Source organism: Schistocerca gregaria, chromosome 5 (genome assembly GCF_023897955.1).
Source record: "Schistocerca gregaria isolate iqSchGreg1 chromosome 5, iqSchGreg1.2, whole genome shotgun sequence".
Taxonomy (NCBI): domain Eukaryota; kingdom Metazoa; phylum Arthropoda; class Insecta; order Orthoptera; family Acrididae; genus Schistocerca; species Schistocerca gregaria.
This window is the reverse complement of record NC_064924.1, coordinates 65,237,359-65,258,256: the sequence shown is the minus strand read 5'-3', so window position 1 is coordinate 65,258,256 and position 20,898 is coordinate 65,237,359. Positions and strand designations below refer to the sequence as shown.

The 20,898-nt window shown below is 39.1% G+C and overlaps 1 protein-coding gene across 2 annotated transcripts in view; it reads left to right on the top strand.

Annotated features, from left to right (window-relative positions):
* LOC126271879 (GTPase HRas) overlaps positions 1 to 20,898 on the top strand; it is a 67,890-nt gene that overhangs the window by 43,403 nt on the left and 3,589 nt on the right. For both annotated transcript variants that reach the window (XM_049974231.1, XM_049974232.1), the window contains exons 4-6: positions 7,205 to 7,289; positions 7,390 to 7,532; positions 7,633 to 7,793. In XM_049974231.1, coding sequence (XP_049830188.1) covers positions 7,205 to 7,289; positions 7,390 to 7,532; positions 7,633 to 7,793 — 389 coding nt within the window. The remainder of the gene's footprint in view (positions 1 to 7,204; positions 7,290 to 7,389; positions 7,533 to 7,632; positions 7,794 to 20,898) is intronic.

Sequence of the window (20,898 nt, the reverse complement as noted above, 5' to 3'; positions counted from 1 at the left end):
TCCTTCATTGGTATTAGGGTTTTAATGAAGACACTTATTGCTTCATTCAGCTCTTGCAATGATTTATGTATGTGACAAACATCAGGTTTCACCATGGTTCAGAGTCAACATGAAACTGCAGCTTTCTGTCTTAACAGAGTTGGTAAGTTGATCCAAACGTCTGTGGGAGGCAAGGGCATACAATCTTCTATAGGCTCATATGTAATATATTCCTTTGGTAATCAAACCATCATTCAGGCTGAGGATGACTTTATTTTAATATTTGGTGTATTTGGTATTTCAGTAATCATTGAGTCATCTCTCATCAGATCTTCAACAACAGCACCAAGTGAGGTAATGCACTGGTTAATCCGGAGTGGGGTTCAAATCCTCATCCGGGCATTGGATTTAGGTATGTTGAGATGTCCTTAAAGCCTCTGAAAAGTCTGCAGTCAGTTTCGCACCCTGTTTGTCTGACCTGAGCTTTACTATGTTTGTAGTGACATAGGCATTGACCTGAACAGTAATTTTTCTTTCTATTAAACAACAGCCTAACTTTCGTCAGTTCTCGGTGTACTTTACAAATTCTGTCTGTAAATGGTTTTAAACTTGTATAAGGGTTTAAAGAAATTAAGAAAATTCCAAGTACCTCCAACTTGAAATAAATTTGTAATGACAGATCATTCTGTGGATAGAAGCGAAAAGACTGTTCTATAATTATTCCTCATTTGAATATAGCAGTAAGCACCTTTTTTGAGATTGTCATGGAGTAGATATCAACTGCAGTAGTGTAATCTAATCTGTTGTTGGTGCTATACTGATGTTGTTTCACACTTCAGTTATACTTAGGTGTCTTCAACAAAATTTTTCTTAGTAATTGGAGTGTGTGTTGCACTCCTCATCCTACGTGACAATCAACTGTGTTACATTTATTTTTCATTATTATGCTCTACATACATTAGGAATTTGTGAGTCAATAGGTGAGTCATGGTTCTTCAGCGTTCATAGATAGCAGGTTTTACATGTAGCTGTTGTTATGAAATTGTCTGTTTGGCTGTCCAGATTACAACATTGCTCAGTGTTATTGAACATTGTCATAGGAATCTATTTTGTTCTACTTCTTGTGCAATATTTTAATCCGTAGTGTGTTTATTCGTAGAAATTCCTTTTTCCTTTCTTGTTGTGTTAAAGTCTAGGATGGAATAACAACACCATTATGAAATGATAGGCTGCTACTCACCAAACAGAAGAGACAATGAACCGCATATAGGCACAGTGAAGAGACAGCTATACATTTAAATTTTATGACCTCGCCCCCCCCCCCCCCCCCCCCCCACAACACACACACACACACACACACACACACACACACACACACACACCACTGGACAGGAGTAGCAGTCTGGCATGGCTGGTGGGGTAAGGGGGGTGGCATGGGGCTGGGAGGGGGATGGATAACATGGTAGTGGTGAAAGAAGATGTAATGCTGCATTTGGGAGAGTGCAGGGAATTGGTTGGGGACATGGCAGGGCAGCTAGATGCAGTCAGGAGGTTTGAGGGAGGGGGAGGGGAGAGGAGCAGGAAACATTGTGAGTGTGTTGGTGGAATAGAAGGGGACAGTAAGTGGAGGACAGAATTAGTGAAGGTTTGAGGTGCGGGGGGGGGGGGGGGGGGGGGGGGAGTTAGGGGATGTAGGATATGTTGCAGGGAAAGTTCCCACAGGGACAATTCAGGAAAGCTGGTGTTGGTGGGAAGGATCCAGATGGTGTAGGCTCTCAAGCAATTATCCTTTTGGGCATGCTCAGCATCTGGGTGGTTCAGGTGTCTGTTGGCCACAGTTTTGTCAATGGCCATTCTTGCTAAGCACCAGAGTGGTTGCAGCCTGGTTTGTAGATCAGATGGCTACTTTTACAGGTAACCACGCCTTTGAGGGGATAGGAGATACCTGTGATCGACTGATAGAGGTGGTTGTGGGTGGATGTATCAGACACGTCTTGTATCTAGGTCTTTGTAGGGATCTAAGCCATAAGCAAGGAATTACAAGCAAGGGTGGAGTAGGAGCAGGAAATAGAAATTGTTTAGGTTCTGTAGGTGGCAGAATACTATTGTGGGGGGGGGGGGGGATGGAGGGGGGGGGGGCAGGAAGACGGTTAGTGAATAAGATATTCCTCATTGCATGGCACAATGACAGAGAGTTGAAATCCTGGCAGCAAATGTGATTCAGTTGCTCCAGTCCTGAGTGGTACTGCTATGTCCCGAGCGGGTGCTCTGTGAACAAAAGGTGGGTATGTGGGGGTGGTAGGTGACAGGAGAGACAAGGCATGGAAGATCTGTTTCTATACAAGGTTGGGTCTCAGTAAGACCCTTCTATATCTACGACCATACTCTGCAAGCCACCTGACAGTGTGTGGAGGAGGGTACCTTGAGTATCTCTATCGGTTCTCCCTTCTATTCCAGTCTCGTATTGTTCTTGGAAAGAAAGATTGTCGGTATGCCTCTGTGTGAGCTCTCATCTCTCTGATGTTATCCTCATGGTCTCTTCGGGAGATATACCCTGTGGCACACCTGAACTCACTCTTACTTTGGAAGACTTCTCTCCATTGAGAATGACATGCTGCATTTTGTTATCTAGGAATGTTGGTATGTTTGGAGAGGACTGCTTTTCACTAAGTTCATTGAGCATGGGTGGCTAGGCTATACGTAAGGGATTTCTTGGCAGCTGTCAAAGTGGAGGTATTTGCTGGTGGTTGGTATCATCATAAGAATAAACCTGATGTAAACAAACACAAATGCAATGATTGGTCAGCAGTCAAAGCACTGTTACACCGGTGGTGTTACACTTGTGGAAGTAGGTCCAACTTATGTATCAGATATCTTATTATTGTGCAACTGTTAATGAAACTTTAAGATATTCTGATGTCTTAAAATCCAACTGTGTTTTTCTTAAGCATACCTTAACTATGTAGTTTTTATTTCAAAATCTTGTACAGCTGCTGCAGTCTCTGTAAATGCTGGTTGTGCTCAGATTGTCATGCCATTAATATGTACTGCGAAAATGGCGGACATTTCTTCCTGCTTTGTAGTGAAACACTTGCGCAGAACACCGATAAAAATAGTGAGAAATAAGTTGTTCTTAATGTTTTTCACAAGATCACAGAGAAATCTACTCTGAAGTTTTTTGAGAAATTGTATTTTAGTAAAATGAGATACTCATAGACATAAAATGCATGGCTTAAGTGGTAGTGTTGCAGGCCAAGCAAATATTTGGTGGTTCCCTGGGTTCGAATCTCTGTGTGGCCTTTCCTTGTGTGTTCAGTTTGAATATTGACATCACTTAAATGTGAAATTCATCAAATCTGTGCTAATTAAAAGATACTTAATCATTATTTTCATGAAAAATCGACACCTTCTGGTTTCTAATTACATATCACACTCAAAATTCCAGTTTTCTTTGCAAACATAAATTCTCAATCATTGATATTTTATAAAAGGGTTGTTTAAGTTAACAAAACATTGTGGAATTAAATTCTTGAGAGAAAAATTGAGATCTAAATGGTTCAAATGGCTCTGAGCATTATGGGACTTAACTGCTGAGGTTATCAATCCCCTAGAACTTAGAACTACTTAAACCTAACCAACCTAATCACATCACACACATCCATGCCCGAGGCAGGATTTGAACCTACGACCATAACGGTCGTGCGGTTCTAGATTGTAGCGTCTAGAACCACTCGGTCACTCCGGAGATCAAATACTCCATATTTGCACTATGTCCACTGTTATTTTTTACATAGATGTGGTCTCACAGGAGCAAAAGAGATAGGTGTCATAGAAACATCGAAAACAATTTTTACGTCATCAAGCACACTGAACAAACTAATTTTTACAGTTGCCACCATACCGCTGCAATCTGTACCCAAGTTAGATTTGTAGCAAAGAATAATAAGACGTGTAAACTACCACCAAGCTTTGTCACACATCACTACCGAATGCTGGCAAACAGCATGTCATAAAAGAGGGGGAGAAAATGTGGTTTTTAGGTGACTTAATGGATTCTGTTGTTGATCGCCCCGTTATCAACATCGCAAGTGACAGTTTTGGATTCGGATGTGGAAGCAGTACAGAAATTACCAGACAACTGTCTGTTAGTGCTATCTTTAGTGGCTTCAACATTTAACTACATGGTGAAACACCTGCAACACACTTTTACCTCACACATGGCTCACGCGGAAAAATTACTCTGTATTTAAGCTAGGTATTTTGATTGCTCTAGTTTTTAATTACAGTACTATGGTAGCTAAGAATGAGAGCATATTATGTTTTCCGTCTGGTGATCCAAGAAGCATTTTGACGGAGTTGTTGTAATAAAAGATCTAGTATCATGTATCCAGGAAAAAAAAATAATTTTCTTTGCTTACAATGTCATTGTTGTAAACGAGCAAAATATAGGAATTTCAACACCTGAAAACATAAAGAATAATATCTTCTTGTAAATTAATAACTGGTTCTATGAAAGTGGGCTGCTATGATAAAATGATAAAACTCATTAGATGCAATTTTATACTAAACAAGGCCTGACTACAACATAAAACATAATGCACAAAGATAAATCAATAAATGAAACAAAATATTCCAGTTTTTTATGTGTATTGATAAAAACCTGAACTTGAGTAATAGGCAACAGATCATCTTAAATGTCTCAAGTTCTGTAACTTTTGAATAATGAATTACATCATTAGTGTTTGGAGACAACAAGTCAAAAACTTGACTTACTTTTGCCATTTTCATGTGAGGCATTCATCCACAAAAATCTTTGACCTCGTAACAGTGATGTAAAAATTTAATACATAACTTATTTCAAACACAGAATGAAATCACATGTGCTTGACAACTCCTTCTCTATAGAAGAATTTCTGAATGTGTAGTAAGCAGCAGCAGGTGGTGGTGGTGTTTTTGAGTGTTCGGAGTAATCCTTCCTTGAGCTAGAGTAAAATACACACAGAAAACACTTGATGTCTTCATGATGTGGACTCAGGACTAAGATATCCTATCCTCATTCCTTCACAATCTCAACACCCTCTCTCCCATCCACATTATCTGGTCCTCCACAACATGCCACCTTCCTGGACGTAGACCTCCACCTCTCGAATTCTCCATCAATACCTGTGCCCATATTAAATCCACTAACCCACAGCAGGAGCTGCAGTTTGAGAGCTGCCATCCCATCTACACAAAAAATCCCTCCCATACAGCCTAGCCTTTTGATGACATACCTGCACCTTTAGATGACATACTTGCAGTAACATGAACTTCGTTGCTCAGTTTGCTGAAGGTTGCACAAAGGCCTTCACCGACAGGATTACCCCCAAACCTAGTCCATAAACAGGTTTCCCATGTTCTATCCTCAAACACCTCCAATCATCTCATTGACCCCCAAGAATCAGCTACAAAGGAGCACCCCCCTTGTCACCCAGTATCGTTATGGACTGGAATAACTGAATTATATCCTTTTCAGGGGTTTGACCGTGTCTCATTATGTCCTCAAATGAGGGACATACTACTCCAGATCCTTCCCACCCCTCCTGAAGTGGTGTTCCATCGCTCACTTAAGCTATACATCATCATAGTCCATCCCTAGGCTACTCCCATATCCTTGCAGTAGACCAATGTGCAAGACCTGTCCAGTCCACCCACCTAACACTTCCTACTCCAGTCCTGTCACAGGTTTATCCTACCCCATCAAAGGGCAGGCCACCTGTGACACCAGCCATGTCATACACCAACTCTGCTGCAAACACTGCACAGCTTTTTATCACCACCAAACTGTTCGCAAGAACAAATTGAACCATCCAGTGGTACAACATGCAGCTGAGGATAACATACTCTGTTCAAACAGCTGCTCCACAATGCTGGCCATCTGGATCTTTCCCTCCACCACCAAATTCTCTGAACTGTGCAGACTGTAAATATCCTTGCAACACATACTTCGCTTCTGTAATTGACCTGGCCTTAGTTTTCAACAACCCACTGTCCCCACGCACTCCACCTTCCCAATACTGACTGCAACGTCTCCTTCAGCATGCGCCGCCAAACCCCCTCCCAAAAGCCTCGACAACTGTGCGTCACATGCGTAGCCCATGTACGTGCCACACTTCCCTTCCACATTCCCAGCCGGCAAACTAGCTTTATTCCTAAAGCATTATTGTCATAAGACAGGATCATTCCACATCACAGCCAGAGGTCACAGTTATGATTAGTGGAACATCCAACTAACTTCATTCAGGTTTTTACGTCTGTGTTTTGTGAAATGAAACAAGTGCAACCCATTTCCATCTATTTCATTATTTTTTATGGACACAAATGTTAATGAGGGCAGAAAGTCAGAAGTAAGTGCACTGTAAATTAAAATGTGCTAAACATGTGTGATTGCAAGGATAGGAAAAGAAATGGAAAACAGTATGCATCAAGGATATGTGATCTTAGGTAATTTGTTTGCAATTTACAACTAGCATGACACTGGTTTAATAGGAAAATTGAACAAATTGTTCAGAGTGGTTTAAGTTGGTCGTTAGAGAATAATTTGGTACCAGATATGAAGAGGAACCAGATATGAAGAGGAGAAAAGAGTATGGATACATTAAACTCTTGAAGGTAAAATTCGTATATTGTGTTACTACATGCAGTTGATTATTAATGACAACAGTTGATAATTTCACTGTTAGGAAGTGGAGAGAAGACTACTGAAAATAAAATTTAAAGACCTGTGCAAAAGTAGGGGAGCACCAGTGTTAAGAGCACATAGTAGTAGCTAAAGAACAAACCCAGGAAACATGATGTGCAAAAGTAGGGGAGCACCAGTGTTAAGAGCACATAGTAGTAACTAAAGAACAAACACAGGAAGCATGATAATGGATTGTGATTTTCAGAAACTGACAGAATAACGTGTGCAGTTTCCTGCTACCTTTACAGTTTAGTGAGTCACAAACATATAATTAGAATACTATTCTCTGTTCTGATAGTCACTAAACATACCTCTCTATAATTTGAATAACCGAAATTTGATCTTCATTGAAGTAACTTTAAGACAAATAATAAACTAAGTAACATAATATATATATGATGACACTTTCATGGTTAGTTTATTCTATATTACTACATACAAATTATTTACAAAGTCACTGACCCTATTTACAGCAACTTTTAAGTTAACTGTTCTGCTTTACAGAGGATTCGTACAGAAAACAAGTTGTAATTGATGGTGAAACATGCCTTTTGGATATTTTGGACACAGCTGGTCAAGAAGAATACAGGTTAGTAAGAGGTTGTTGAAATTGAGCAGCATTTTTGTATTATTTTCATTGTTGCAGCATAGTTCTAATTGACGCATTATGTTAAAAATTCCATTTTCAGTGCAATGCGAGATCAGTACATGAGAACAGGAGAAGGCTTCTTACTGGTATTTGCTGTAAATAATGCCAAGTCTTTCGAAGATATCAGTATGTACAGGGAACAGATAAAGAGGGTGAAAGATGCTGAGGAGGTACCAATGGTTTGTAAGTAATGCTGTGAACGATGATATATATACATTGTAGTTACAAAATTATTCAAATTCTAATAACTATTAGAAATTTTCTTTTGTATTATGCTTTACAGTAGTTGGAAATAAATGTGATCTCCCAACTCGGGCTGTTGATATAAGCCAAGCACAGGAGGTTGCCCGGCAGTATATGATACCATTTGTTGAAACCTCAGCCAAAACGCGACTTGGTGTTGATGACGCCTTTTATACTCTTGTCAGAGAAATTCGGAAGGATGTGAGTATCACTTTGGGATCGTTCCTTATATTTGTGTGAGTAGCTCAGTGAAATACCAGACAAGAAATAAGAAATGATTTTAAGCTAATAGTGTGTAGTTTAGATGATGTATAAGTCTGTGCAAACTTCGAAAACAGAATTTGAAATAGAATGCATTGGACATGTGTGAACTATCGGGAAAGGCAATGAAATTCCCGAGTACATAACACACTGGTAAGTAAAATCCAAATTAACTATCAGTCATGTCAATCGACGAGTGGGTGAGTGCGATGGGGGGGGGGGGGGGGGTTGCAGATTTGGCGAGATTCTGGATAAGTTGAACAGGTAGTGAGTACAAGGATAAGTGATGAATGCAGTGTCAGGATTTTCACAAAAGGTCCATGTAAAGCATCAGAAGTTCCATGGTCTGATGATGAAAACTACCATACTCGTGGATTACTGCAGTTTGATACAAAATGTCTGTAGCAAGGGAAATTAGCAGATTTCTCAGTGGCAATTGCCAGAAAGCTTTTTAGGGTTGTAAATAAACATCCTAAGTAATATGAGTGAAGTTCTGTATTTTACCATCACTCACGAACCTTAAAATGAGGCATATAAAAATAGGACATATGTCTGTTATGTGTTTGACAGACATGCTGCTTCTACAATCTGATTAAAGACCTAGGACTGTTCCTATATTATAGAATAATGTAGACTTTGTGAATACTATTGTCAAAACAGCTTGTAACCCTCATGCTGTGGACAAAATAGAGAAACAGGGCTATCAAGACGACAAGTGTTCACCAACATACATTAATCAACACATTGCTTGGGAGTTGTAAAAAGTACTAGAGCAACATGTTTGCAGTGGCATTTGTGTGGTTAGGTTGGATATTGTGGTGTGATAGCGGTTGAATCATTGACTTTTGGCTCTGTATAGTAGTACATTCCTGGCCATTATAATTGCAGTACTTCGAAGGGGGCATGGAGCAGACATCAGATTGGCATGAAATGTACTACATGTTTCAATGTGCAAATGATTAGCATTTCAATGCAACCACACAAAATAGGTAGGACTAATATCATCTGCAATGTGTATACAGGGTGTTACAAAAAGGTATGGCCAAACTTTCAGGAAACATTCCTCACACACAAATAAAGAAACAATGTTATGTGGACATGTGTCCGGAAACGCTTAATTTCCATGTTAGAGCTCATTTTAGTTTTGTCAGTATGTACTGTACTTCCTCGATTCACTGCCAGTTGGCCCAATTGAAGGAAGGTAATGTTGACTTGGGTCATGCGACTCATTGCTCTACAGTACTAGCATCAAGCACATCAGTACCTAGCATCAACAGGTTAGTGTTCATCACGAACGTGGTTTTGCAGTCAGTGCAATGTTTACAAATGCGGAGTTGGCAGATGCCCATTTGATGTATGGATTAGCATGGGGCAATAGCCGTGGCACGGTACGTTTGTATCGAGACAGATTTCCAGAATGAAGGTGTCCCGACAGGAAGACGTTCGAAGCAATTGATCGGCGTCTTAGGGAGCACGGAACATTGCAGCCTATGACTCGCGACTGGGGAAGACCTAGAATGACAAGGACACCTGCAGTGGACGAGGCATTTCTTTGTGCAGTTGACGTTAGCCCTAATGTCGGCATCAGAGAAGTTGCTGCTGTACAACATAACATATTTTCTTTCTGTGTGTGTGAGGAATGTTTCCTGAAAGTTCGGCCGTACCTTTTTGTAACACCCTGTATAAGAGAAATGTCTATCAGCCTTTGGGGGGATTCAGCTGCAGCTGGATGGTGGCCTATCAAAACAGTGGTTTATAATTTCACACTATTGTTGCTTGTGTTAGTCAAAATCTCAAGACTAATTTGAACATAGAATTTGAGTTCAGGAGCACCATATCCAACGCCATGAAGCATCTCTCTGCCCCTATGTAACTAGTGCCTAAGAGGATAGATATGTGGTTCACTTGGACGTACAAGGTTGTACAGCCAGAACACATATCTTGAGTCATGAAATGGGCTTGTTAGCAGCAAGATAGTGCAATTATGTCTGGAGCACTATGGACTATCAATGAAGTGACAGTTGTTGTGGCTTCCCTAGATGCAGTAGGCACTGACTGTGGTGCACACAACACTGGATCCTGCAGTGGCACCTACCATGTTATCTTTTCAGACGTATCGTAGTACAACACACAGCATCATGATGGACAAATGGATGTGTGGAGGCTCCAAGTGGAACAAACATTGTCAGACTGCATTTGTCATTGTCATACATGTCCATTACCAGGTGGTGATTTGGACAACAAGCATCAAATTTTTGATATGGCCAGTGCCTGTGCTATATCTTAAGTCGCTGTTATGTTCTTTTGCCAACAAAATAACTCAAGACCTCATGTTTCCTTGTCATCCAGACCTATTTTGTTCCATTGATACATGGGGTATCACTTTCCCCATATCATTTACTCATTAAAAACCTGCATCATCATCGGTTGCTGAAAGAGACTGGCATGCCACAACTCAGGCAGATTTGCATCAGCATGGAATAATGTACCCATAACTTCTTGTGGTGAATTTTGTTTTCTGGACATCAGGACACAAATACAGACCATGAAAGCATACACTGTATGTACCCGTAACTGCCATCCAAGATCAATTAAGACTCAATGTCCAGCTGGGTTAGAGCCATTTTTGTCATTAGAGGGTGCAGATCTGTGTAGTAAATTTTGCACCTTATCCCCAAATCACTTACCTGATAAATTGAGTTTATTCATACTGTATATATATTTGCTGTACTTCCTGGTGTAGCAGTTTGAATGACTAGAAGTATATCTTGTGGAGTTTGGTAATATTTATGAATCACTATCTAGAATGAAACAGAAAACTACAGTGTTTTCTAAAAAATAAAATATGAAAGTTTTTAAGACTGTGTCAAGACTACAAAGAGAACCTCAGCAGCTACTGCCCAAAATATTCACATTGCTGAAAAAAGTGGTGAGCATAGAGTAGCACTCCAATTATCCAGTGACTCAGACCAGAACTGATCTGGGTAATGAAATATCCAGATAGTTGGATAAATCGTTAAATCAAGTCATTTCTTTCTTTTTTAAAGCTAAATTTGTGTATACATACTACGATAATATTAATTTTAATGTTTTCAAAGCAATGTTGTTTAGATTTTGTACAATACTGCACTTACATACAGTTTCAGTTCTTGAACAAATCTTTCAGATTCAGTTGTTTTGTTGTCTTCAATCGTTTTCATGTAGCCAAATCTCACATCTGCTTGATGTGAGCAGCAGTATGTATGGTAACACTAAGGCTGCTGCACCATGCGTGTTAGCACAGTGTCAAGACACGCAAATGCCTCAACAGTGATCCTGTGTCTGGTTACACTTGAATGATTTCATTGTCACTGACAATTTGGAATCCAGGGTCTGAAGACTCACAAGCAAGCCACTTGAATTTCTTCTGCTCTGCAGTCAGAATGTCAAGGAATTTTCAAAATGATCTCTCTTATGTCTCAAGTGATATTTCATCCTATGTTGTATTTCTTTCTCCCCCTTTTCACACTTGTTCTTTCCATCTTTGTCTTCCTGTGCCTCATCTTTGGTTGGAAATCCTTTCAATTTATATCAAGCTCTTTCTGATGTGGTTGTCTTCACCAAATTGAATTCTTCCACCACCATGTAGGAGCAGCCTTTTAAATTCAATATCTGCTGATTAGCCGCAATGCCTTCTTCATTTCCATTTTTATCAAAAGCTTCCTCAACACCTGTCTTCTGTAATGTTGTTTCATAATTTCAATAACAGATTGGTCCATTTTCTGCAGCAAGCAAACCAGTTACATTTGGCAGCAGAAAGTGTTTTGAAACATCCAACTTCTCTGTCAAGAAGGCTTTTGCTGGGTGGGTGCATTGCCCAGGATTAACTTTACCTTAATGCCTTCTTTCCCTATAATCCTTTGGTATTTTTTTACTTTTAGGTGTGAAAATTCAATTGTAGCATTTCCAAAACTAAGTAGCAATCGTTTTCTCATAGAATTTCCACAGTTCACCATGGTAACATCTTTGCTAACCTTATGGCCAGGAGCACTTGTTCCCCCTTCAGAAGCTTTAGTTGGTTCAGACAAAACCTTCCAAATAAAGCCTGTCCCATCTGCACTGTATAAAAATTCAGTGTCATAGGATTATGCTTCAATTTTTAACAAAACTTTCTGCTGTTTTTGGATCTGCTGCTAATTATAAACCACTTCAGTCAAATTAGCAAATAACATACCTTGCCTTGAAATTCTGTAGCAAGCCATTACTGGCTTTAAAGGAAGACGAACTGTAAATTTTTCTCGGCTAAAAGTTTTGATTTTTCGCAAACAGTTAACCCTGAGAGGGGGTTCCCTAATGCTCACTGCTACAAAAACAGCTAGAATACTACCTCTTTAAGCTTTTTGTTTTCTGCTGCTTTCATTGCTTTTCTTGATGAACTCGCATCTTCATTTTTAAGGACAGACAAAGTTTAAAACACAGGACTTCCTTAATGGCTGAAATAATTGTTGTTCTCTCGGCTAACTGATTACCACTCATACCTTTGTCCAGTAGTTCAAGGACTTTTTATTTTGTCTGCAAAAAATAATTCACATTACCTTTTGGAATACATATGCCACATAGTAAATCAAAATACGTGCACAGAAGAAAACCAAAGATGGAACATACAGAGACAAATCATTGTTAACCGTAAGGTCATGACACAGTTTGATGTAGACTGCACTGAATGACGGGGACCAGAAACTCAGCAGTGTGCATATGGTGGTTATTGTTTATGGGAAGATTTCATGTTCTATTATATTCGCTGTGGATTGATATAGCAATTTACAGTATACTATAATAACTATTGAACACCACCAATCATTTTAACCATACACTACAAATTTCATTTTCTTCAAAGTGATCTGTATAATTGCAGCCTGCATAATTGGTGTTCTTATGTAATTCTGCACTGTTACGTGCGATACCCAACTCGCCACTAACATGTTAAAACTGGATAAGATGCAGCAGGTGTCTTGCCTGGATATTCCCAGTGTTTAAGCCAGCAAGGCTTATTATGCACCTGTTCATTGCACTTACAAATTCTCCTTTTCACTGACACCTTACATGAATATTAATTTATCCATAGAGAACATCTTTGGAATGACTTATCAGAAAGTCTTGTGCATTGCCTAAAGTATAAATCAGCTTCTTTTCTGTATTGTGTACTTTTGTTGCAGTCAATGGATAACATCAGTGTAGAAGACACAAATGCTACGATTGGACACATCTCTTCTTACTTTTACCTGTCAAAATGGTCCTCTCTTGCAACCATTTCAAATTGTGATAGTCTCCCAAGTAGAATCTATTAACTCCATGATGGATGTCTAGCGAATCACAGAAATTAAATTGCAATTTTTTTCTTGTCCAGTTTGACTGCAAAGCTACCTTTTTCAATTTCGAGTTACTTTCTTGAGGAAAATTGAGCACTTTTCATCTCTCAGCTTTACCTTCAAGCTTTGTGCTTATGTTAACTTTCGTACTTGTATTAACAAAAATGAAAGTTTTAAACATGTGACTTTCGTTGTGTGTTATGCTTCATCTTCCACTCTTGTTTGCAAATTTCCAGAAATCAGCATCACTTAATAGCATAGGTGCTAGAAACTAGTTATTTATTACACACCGTGAGAGCGTAAAATAAGTAAAATGTACAGAATTTGCTGTTATATTACAGGAAAAAAGTGTGATATTTTTAGGAGAATTTCTCACTGCCATCTGATGCTAGGCATAGTCCCAAACTAATCATGGTGAAGTAAATCATTCATTCAAAAAGTCTGAATGGTTGCAGTTTTATTCTTCAGTTACATATATATCCTGAAAAGAAAAACAAAGAGGTGGTTTTGTCAAGCCATTGTGGATAAAATAATGTAAACAGTATGAAATTTTAAGAAACACTAAAGCAGCAATACATAACGAAAACAAACTTTTAATGCACAAGAGTATTATTTCAAGCATGCAACTAGAACTTCATTAGTTCTTCCAATATTTCAATCTGATAGCTTCAAGTTATTATGGTGACTGAGAAATTCTGATCATAACACAATGATACAGGTGACGCAATAGTGAAAAACGAGGGGGGAGGGCGGGACAGGTCTCAAACTGTGTGAGTATGAGGAGGTAGATAACCCTTCCAAGTTCCTAGAGTATCTCACCTGAGTGGGCTGGAGGAAGAAAAGAAAACCGTGTCTAAAGATTTACTAGTAGAGTAGAAGGGTGCAGTCAAGAAATTACAAGAATAATATAAGAATGCTGTCACTTCTTGCTCCATTTCAGGGAAATTAACACAATAGATTTGTGCAAAATTCTAGGAAAGAACATTAAAACCATATGTTGCAAACAACAATTCAGTTAGTGTATTCGTGGAGTGCCAAGCAGATATCTGATTGTGTGATGAGACATTCACCAATGAGGAAGGTGAAGTAATGGTAACATGTGCAATGATTTCATAAAATGTATGTTGTGAACAACATTTACGTTTCAAATTTTTTTTTGATGATTTATCACCCTAAAAATGTAATGTAACTTCTAATCTATACTACTATGTAAAGACAAGTTGTTGTTAAACATTGTTACCAGAGACCACAAGAAGCACTTGACTCATTTACTTCAAATTTTTACTCGGTACTCATTATAGTTCGGACACAGAGTACACCCATTTTAGATGCACACTGGGATACCTCCTTTTGCACAGCATAGTGCAGTAACTCAGTACCACGGCATGAACTCGGCAAGCCATCGGAAGTCCCCTGCAGAAATATTGAGCCATTCATAATTGTGAAAGTATTGATGGTGCAAGATTTTGTGCAACATACTGACCTCTTCATTATGTTCAGTGGGAGTCATATTGGGCGATATGGGTGGCCAAACCATTTGCTCTAATTGTCTCGAGTGTTCTTCAAACCAATCGTGAACAATTGTAGCCCGGAACTCATCTTACCAGGCCATGGTTTCCAGTCATCTAGGATCCAACAGATACAGTTATTAGCCCAGGGCTCCTATTCTGTATCTTTCAGCCAATCGGATCGGTAGGTGAGCGCACCGAGCGACGTTTTCAAAGCAGAGCCCTCACATTATTCTGTAAGCATTTTGGAAGCAGTGCTGTACGTTTCTAGCAAACCATGACGATGTTGTCAGTTCCCCTTACGCCAACCAATCAAAAGCAATCTGCCGCAGATCGACACGAATCTGAAGTGGATAGCAACTGACACAGTTATGCTATTCTTTGCAGTACCAACACATTTGTTTAGAGTACGTAATACTGTTTATATTTCACTGGCCATTTGTTTCCAAGCATGCATAATAACAATAGGATATTTGGACTATTTCTGGAAACTGTCCTAAATGATTTTACATTCCGGAATGGTGTGTCGTACCACATTGTACAAATACACCTACACTGGTGTCCAAAATTAAAGCAACAAACTGTTATTTCCCCATCCCATGTCTAATTCACAATATAATCATACAGATTGTCCACCAGTTGTGTGTACAATCTTGTTTTGCATGGAAGATGACATTCTGGTCAATGGACAACCTGCCAACGATGATGTCAGGGTACCTGTAAAATGAAGTGGGTAGTCCCACACCCACAATAGTTGTGTACACTATCATACTGTAGTATTGCCCAGAGAAGATGACTGTCAGGCTTTCTGTGGTGGAGGGCCACAGAAAGAATGGAAGCAGGACAGTGGCAAACTGATGTGGTCCAGTGGCTTATTGTGATTCATTCTGTTGTTTCTTGTATGTGGCGACAGTTTATAGAGACCGAAACTGTGTACGAAAGCCTAGGGGAGGGCCATCATTTGGCTATAAGGGCACGACAGTATCGCCTTAGTACTGCATGATGACTGGTACGTGAGTTTGCAGCATTCGATGGATGTGTTGTATAGAGGCAAATGGAGTGCAGAAGGCTTCGGCAGATATCTGCTGTCTGTCTACTTCCAATGCATCTTAACTGAAGGGAACGTCTAGAGTGGAGTTATCAACATGCCACTTGTATGGTCAAACAGTGGGCCAATATTGTTTTAACAGATGAGTCCTAATTTAGTCTGAAGAGTGTTTATCAAACGATTTGCATCAAATGGTGTGGGCAGGGATTACGTTTACCACTTGAACCCCTATTCATGAAATTGTATGGGTGAATCGGTAAGGTTTAACTGCTGCAGGTATTGTGACGAGATCTTGGGACCTCATTCACGGTTTTTGCGCGATGCTGTGGACCCAGACTTCACATTGATGGATGATAATGCTCGATCTTTTAGAGCATGGGTGGTTGATGTTTTCTTGGAAATGAAAGATACTGCACGCATGGTGTGGCCTGCTCGCTCTCCTGACTTGAATCCCATAGAGCATGCCTGGGATGCACTGGGGAGATGGATTCCATCACGTCAGCATCCACGAGCAGCTCTGCAGGAAGAATTGGCGTTATTGCCTTGACATGATACTGATGACGTCATACACAGCATGCCCTATTGTGGTCAGGCTTGTATTACTGCCAGAGAGAGAGGGGAGGGGGGGAGTGCACACTCGATTCTGAACACATTAACGGGTTGTCGGAATGTGTGTACAAAACCATCAAACTTAAAAAAATTGTCTACCATTATGCATGCTGCATTTGTTTATGTTTTCAATATTTTGCATTGTTTCTACTTTACTATCACCTGATTATACTGTGTTGTGGTAAAATAAAAGCAGCCTTGCAGGATTTCTGTTTATTGCTTTAATTTTGGACACCAGTGTGTGAAAACACTGAAAAAAAGTCATTTTTTTTCTGTTGTCCATCATTCATTACTGTTTAAAAATTCATGGAGGTACGTTCCGTCTGTGCAACTAGTTGAAGGCAGTTTGTTTATTACCATATGCATTTCTCTTCTTTTATTTGTGAAGATGCTTCACAAATATATGAAGCGAATGTGTATGGCAATAAACAAATTGCCTTCAATTAGTTGCATTGAAGGAACACAGCTCCATGAACCCGAAAAATTGTTTATGAGTGTGTCAAAGAATAAGAAGGTGCACAGAATGTGGTTGTAATTTTGCTCCTAAAATCCAAACAATTAAGTAGACCTTCCCTGTATGATTTCATATATGGTGGTATAGTTCAAAAATATTATGGTGGGGGTCTTTTGTATCTGTCAACTACTGTTAAGGATTCAGTCACAGATAAATGCTTGTGGCAAGAAAGAGTGTGAAAATGATTGCTTCTAGTTTTATTTGCAGTAATTTATGTAGCTACACACACACACACTCGCACACTTCTGTTTGAAGGCAAGTCATAGTTTCAAAAATCTTAATTCTTTGTTGATTTACTTCAGATTTTGTGCACAATACTCTGAATGTTTATTAGACAGACATAGGCTACAACTTTTCACAGACAGTTATGTACAAGTTTGTTTCTGTGTGTGTGTGTTTTATGGTCAGGAGATCACAAGCACAAGATTTTCTGACCACCAATATTTGCCAGTTCATCTAGTGTTCCCGAGGATGCATGTGTAGTCTTCTGCTTTACACCCATCACAGATGACAGCCGCTCATGATCATCAAGGTAGACCAGAAGACTTTCTGTAGGCAATTCCAAAGTGGATGGATTACATAAATGTTCTAGATGTTTGTTTATAAAATTTTATACTGTAAAATTGTGATCTACACTATGTATCTTGTGTGTCAAAAATCCGTACGATAAATAAATAAACAAATACCTCCTTTTTCCAGTGAGATTTATGTTCATACAGATTTCTGACTGATTTTCCCTTGTTTTCTAAAATGGATCCCAAATAACAGAAAGTTTATCTTTTTGATTTTCTTTGGTTGGTTGGTTATTTGGGGAAGGAGACCAGACAGCGTGGTCATTGGTCTCATCAGATTAGGAAAAGATGGGGAAGGAAGTCGGCCGTGCCCTTTCAGAGGAACCATCCCGGCATTTGCCTGGCGTGATTTAGGGAAATCACGGAAAACCTGAATCAGGATGGCCGGACGCGGGATTGAACCATTGTCCTCCCGAATTTGATTTTTTTTCCTTCAATGTATAACTCATCTGAATCATTAGTCAAGTATTCTGTTTTTCGGTAATTAATCTTCAAACCCCAAGTTTTGTATGCTACTGCTAGTTGATTGCACATATAGTTTTGATCATCAGCAATTAATAAATGATGTAGGTAAACTCCATCTCTTATTTCTAATCCCATACTATTACATTTACGAGACCATGTTCTAAGGCTAATGTCTATATAGATTTTAAATAATGATGGTGACATGGGACAGCCCTGTAAAAGGCCTTTGCTTGTTGTAAATTTCTGTGAAAGTTTATAACCAACTTTCACTTGGCAAATGTTATCTTTATACATCTGTTGTATTATTTTAATCAAGGAAGGGTTTATGTTTGCCATATGTAGTGCTCTCCAAAGTAATTTTCTTGGAACAGTAGCATACGCTTTTTCTAGATCTATGAAAATTGATCCTATATTGTTTGATTTTTCCCTATGTTTCTCCAAAATCTGTCGTAATGTGAAAATATGGTCTACACACGATCTCCCAGCCGTGAATCCACATTGTTCTTCTTGGGTTCTAAAATTTTTTTCCAGTTTGTTTTTAATTACTTTCGCAAAAATTCTCATTAATGTGTTTGTAACACAAATTCCTTGATAGTTTGAACAAATTTTGTGATCCCCTTTCTTAAATATTATATTAATGTAACCTAGCTTCATCTCGTCAGGTATTGACTCTCCATGTATCATTTTGTTGAAGAGCTGTGTTATCAGTTTCACAATTTTGTCACCACCATACTTCAGACACTCCAGATTGATATTGTCTGGTCCCAGTGGTTTACCATTCTTTTCTGTTCTCAATGCCTGAAGTACTTCACTTTCTAAAATCTGGATCTCATCATCTTCATGTCCTTTATCTTCCCCTGTTCCTTCTTCTAGATATTCTTCTCTGTCCTCATTTAATAATTTTCGGAAATACTCTTCCCATTCCTTTTGTGTTATCAGTTGGAGATTAGTTTTGCCTTTTGTATCCCGTCGAAGCCCTTTCAATACTGACCATGCTTCTTTTGCTCTCCCAAATCCTAATTTGCTATTCACCTTGGCACATGTTCTTTCCCATGCTTCATTTTTTGCCATCCTTATTTTTTCATCGCATATTGACCTTGTTTCTTCTGATTTATCATTCAACCACTGAAGGAACGCATTTCGTTTTTCTCTAACGAGGACCTCTAGTTCCTCTGACCACCACTCTGCTGCACGGTCGTGGTCGCTATCTTTTTTACCCAACACCTCTGTTGCTATGATTTTCACATTAGCTTTTATATAGTTATATATTTCCTCTGTATTTCTTTCAAATGATTCAACCAGTTTCCTTTCCATCCTGGCCACAAAGTGTGTTCTGATACTTTCGTCTTGTAGGCTGTCAATATTAAAAGGCAAATTTTCATCTTTCTCAGTCTGGTTTGTTTTATTTATGTTACTTGTACCACTCCTTGCATTCTCCCATGGCCAGAAAGACATTTTAACTAGATAGTGGTCTGATCCACACTGGGCTCCTCTATAAGATCTGACGTCCACTGCTTTGAAACTACTTGTTTGCCTAATGATAATATAATCTATTATAGAACAAAGTTCTTTGGTGTCCTTTTGCTAAGTATATTTATGAATGTCCTTATGTTTGAAAAATGTGTTGGTAATTTTTAGATCAGATTATTCACAAATTGCAATCAATCGTTCCCCATTGTCTTTATCAAGATTCTCTAATTCCTACCCTTCCATTCAGATCTCCCATGATAATCAGTTCCTTTCTTCTTGGGATTTTTTTCAATAGTCTCCCTGAGGGTGTCCTAAAATGTATCCTTCTCCTTATCTTTTGTGTCATTCGTGGGTGCATATACGCCAATAATCACGACTTCCCTAGCAAATAATGTCATTTCAACAGTTATAATACGTTGGTTGATGAATGTCCAATTTGTGATTCTTTCTTTCCATGATTTCTTTATCATAATGGAGACTCCTGCTTTGACTCTTACTGCTTCTGATACCCCACTCCAGATATGTACATAATTATCCAGTTGGCCTTTCTTCTTTGTTTCAGAGAGTACGACCACATGCATGTTGAACATGTCAAGTTCTGCAGGTAGTAAATTTATTTTAGTGGAAATACCTTCCAGCATCCAAACATAATTTTCCATTTCTCATTGCCAGTTCGTCGTCCAAAGTTCCAATTTTTCCGAGCCATATTATTAGGTTTTTAGCATTTTTATGTTTTTATGTGAGTGAGGAGCACTGCACAACCCCCAACCCGGAGGACCAGGTAATTTTTACTCAAGGTTTTCTTCCTTTAGCCTTTGAGAAGTCAATATCATACTATAAGTCAGCAGTTGCTAGTTTTGGTCCACCCCGGGTATTTTATTTCCCTGGTACCCACCATATCTGGTGAGCATTCCCCTATCCGCCACCTGGGGAGGCGCCCGATGGGAGACCAGCAACTCCACACGGGAGAGAATTAGTAGCGGACGGAGGGTCAGTGGGATGCTTAACTCGGTCTTATGGAACAGGAATGTAATGAGCAGAACTAAAAAATTAATATACAAATCCATATTAGAGAGTGTGGTTCTGTATGGAACGGAGACCTGGACAGTTAACATGAAGCACATTAAAAAATTACAAGCTCTAGAGATGGACTTTTGGAGAAGATCGGCAAGAATCTCCAGGATAGAAAAGATAAGGAACACCGAAGTAATAAGGAGAATGGAAATAAAAGAAAGAATATATGATGTAATGGATAGGAAGAAATTACAGTGGTACGGGCATGTACGACAAATGGAGAAAACCAGAATACCAAAATTGATACTGGAGTGGGAACCGGAGGGGAGAAGAAGAAGACGACGCCCTATGACCACCTGGACCCAAAATGTACAGCGCACAATGAGGAGAATGGGCGCAGAGGAAGAAGACACACAAGATCGAAACACTTTGAGAAATATTTTGAGAATATAGTTTAAGAACGGTTATTGTTTGTATTGTAATTTCCAAGTAAATTA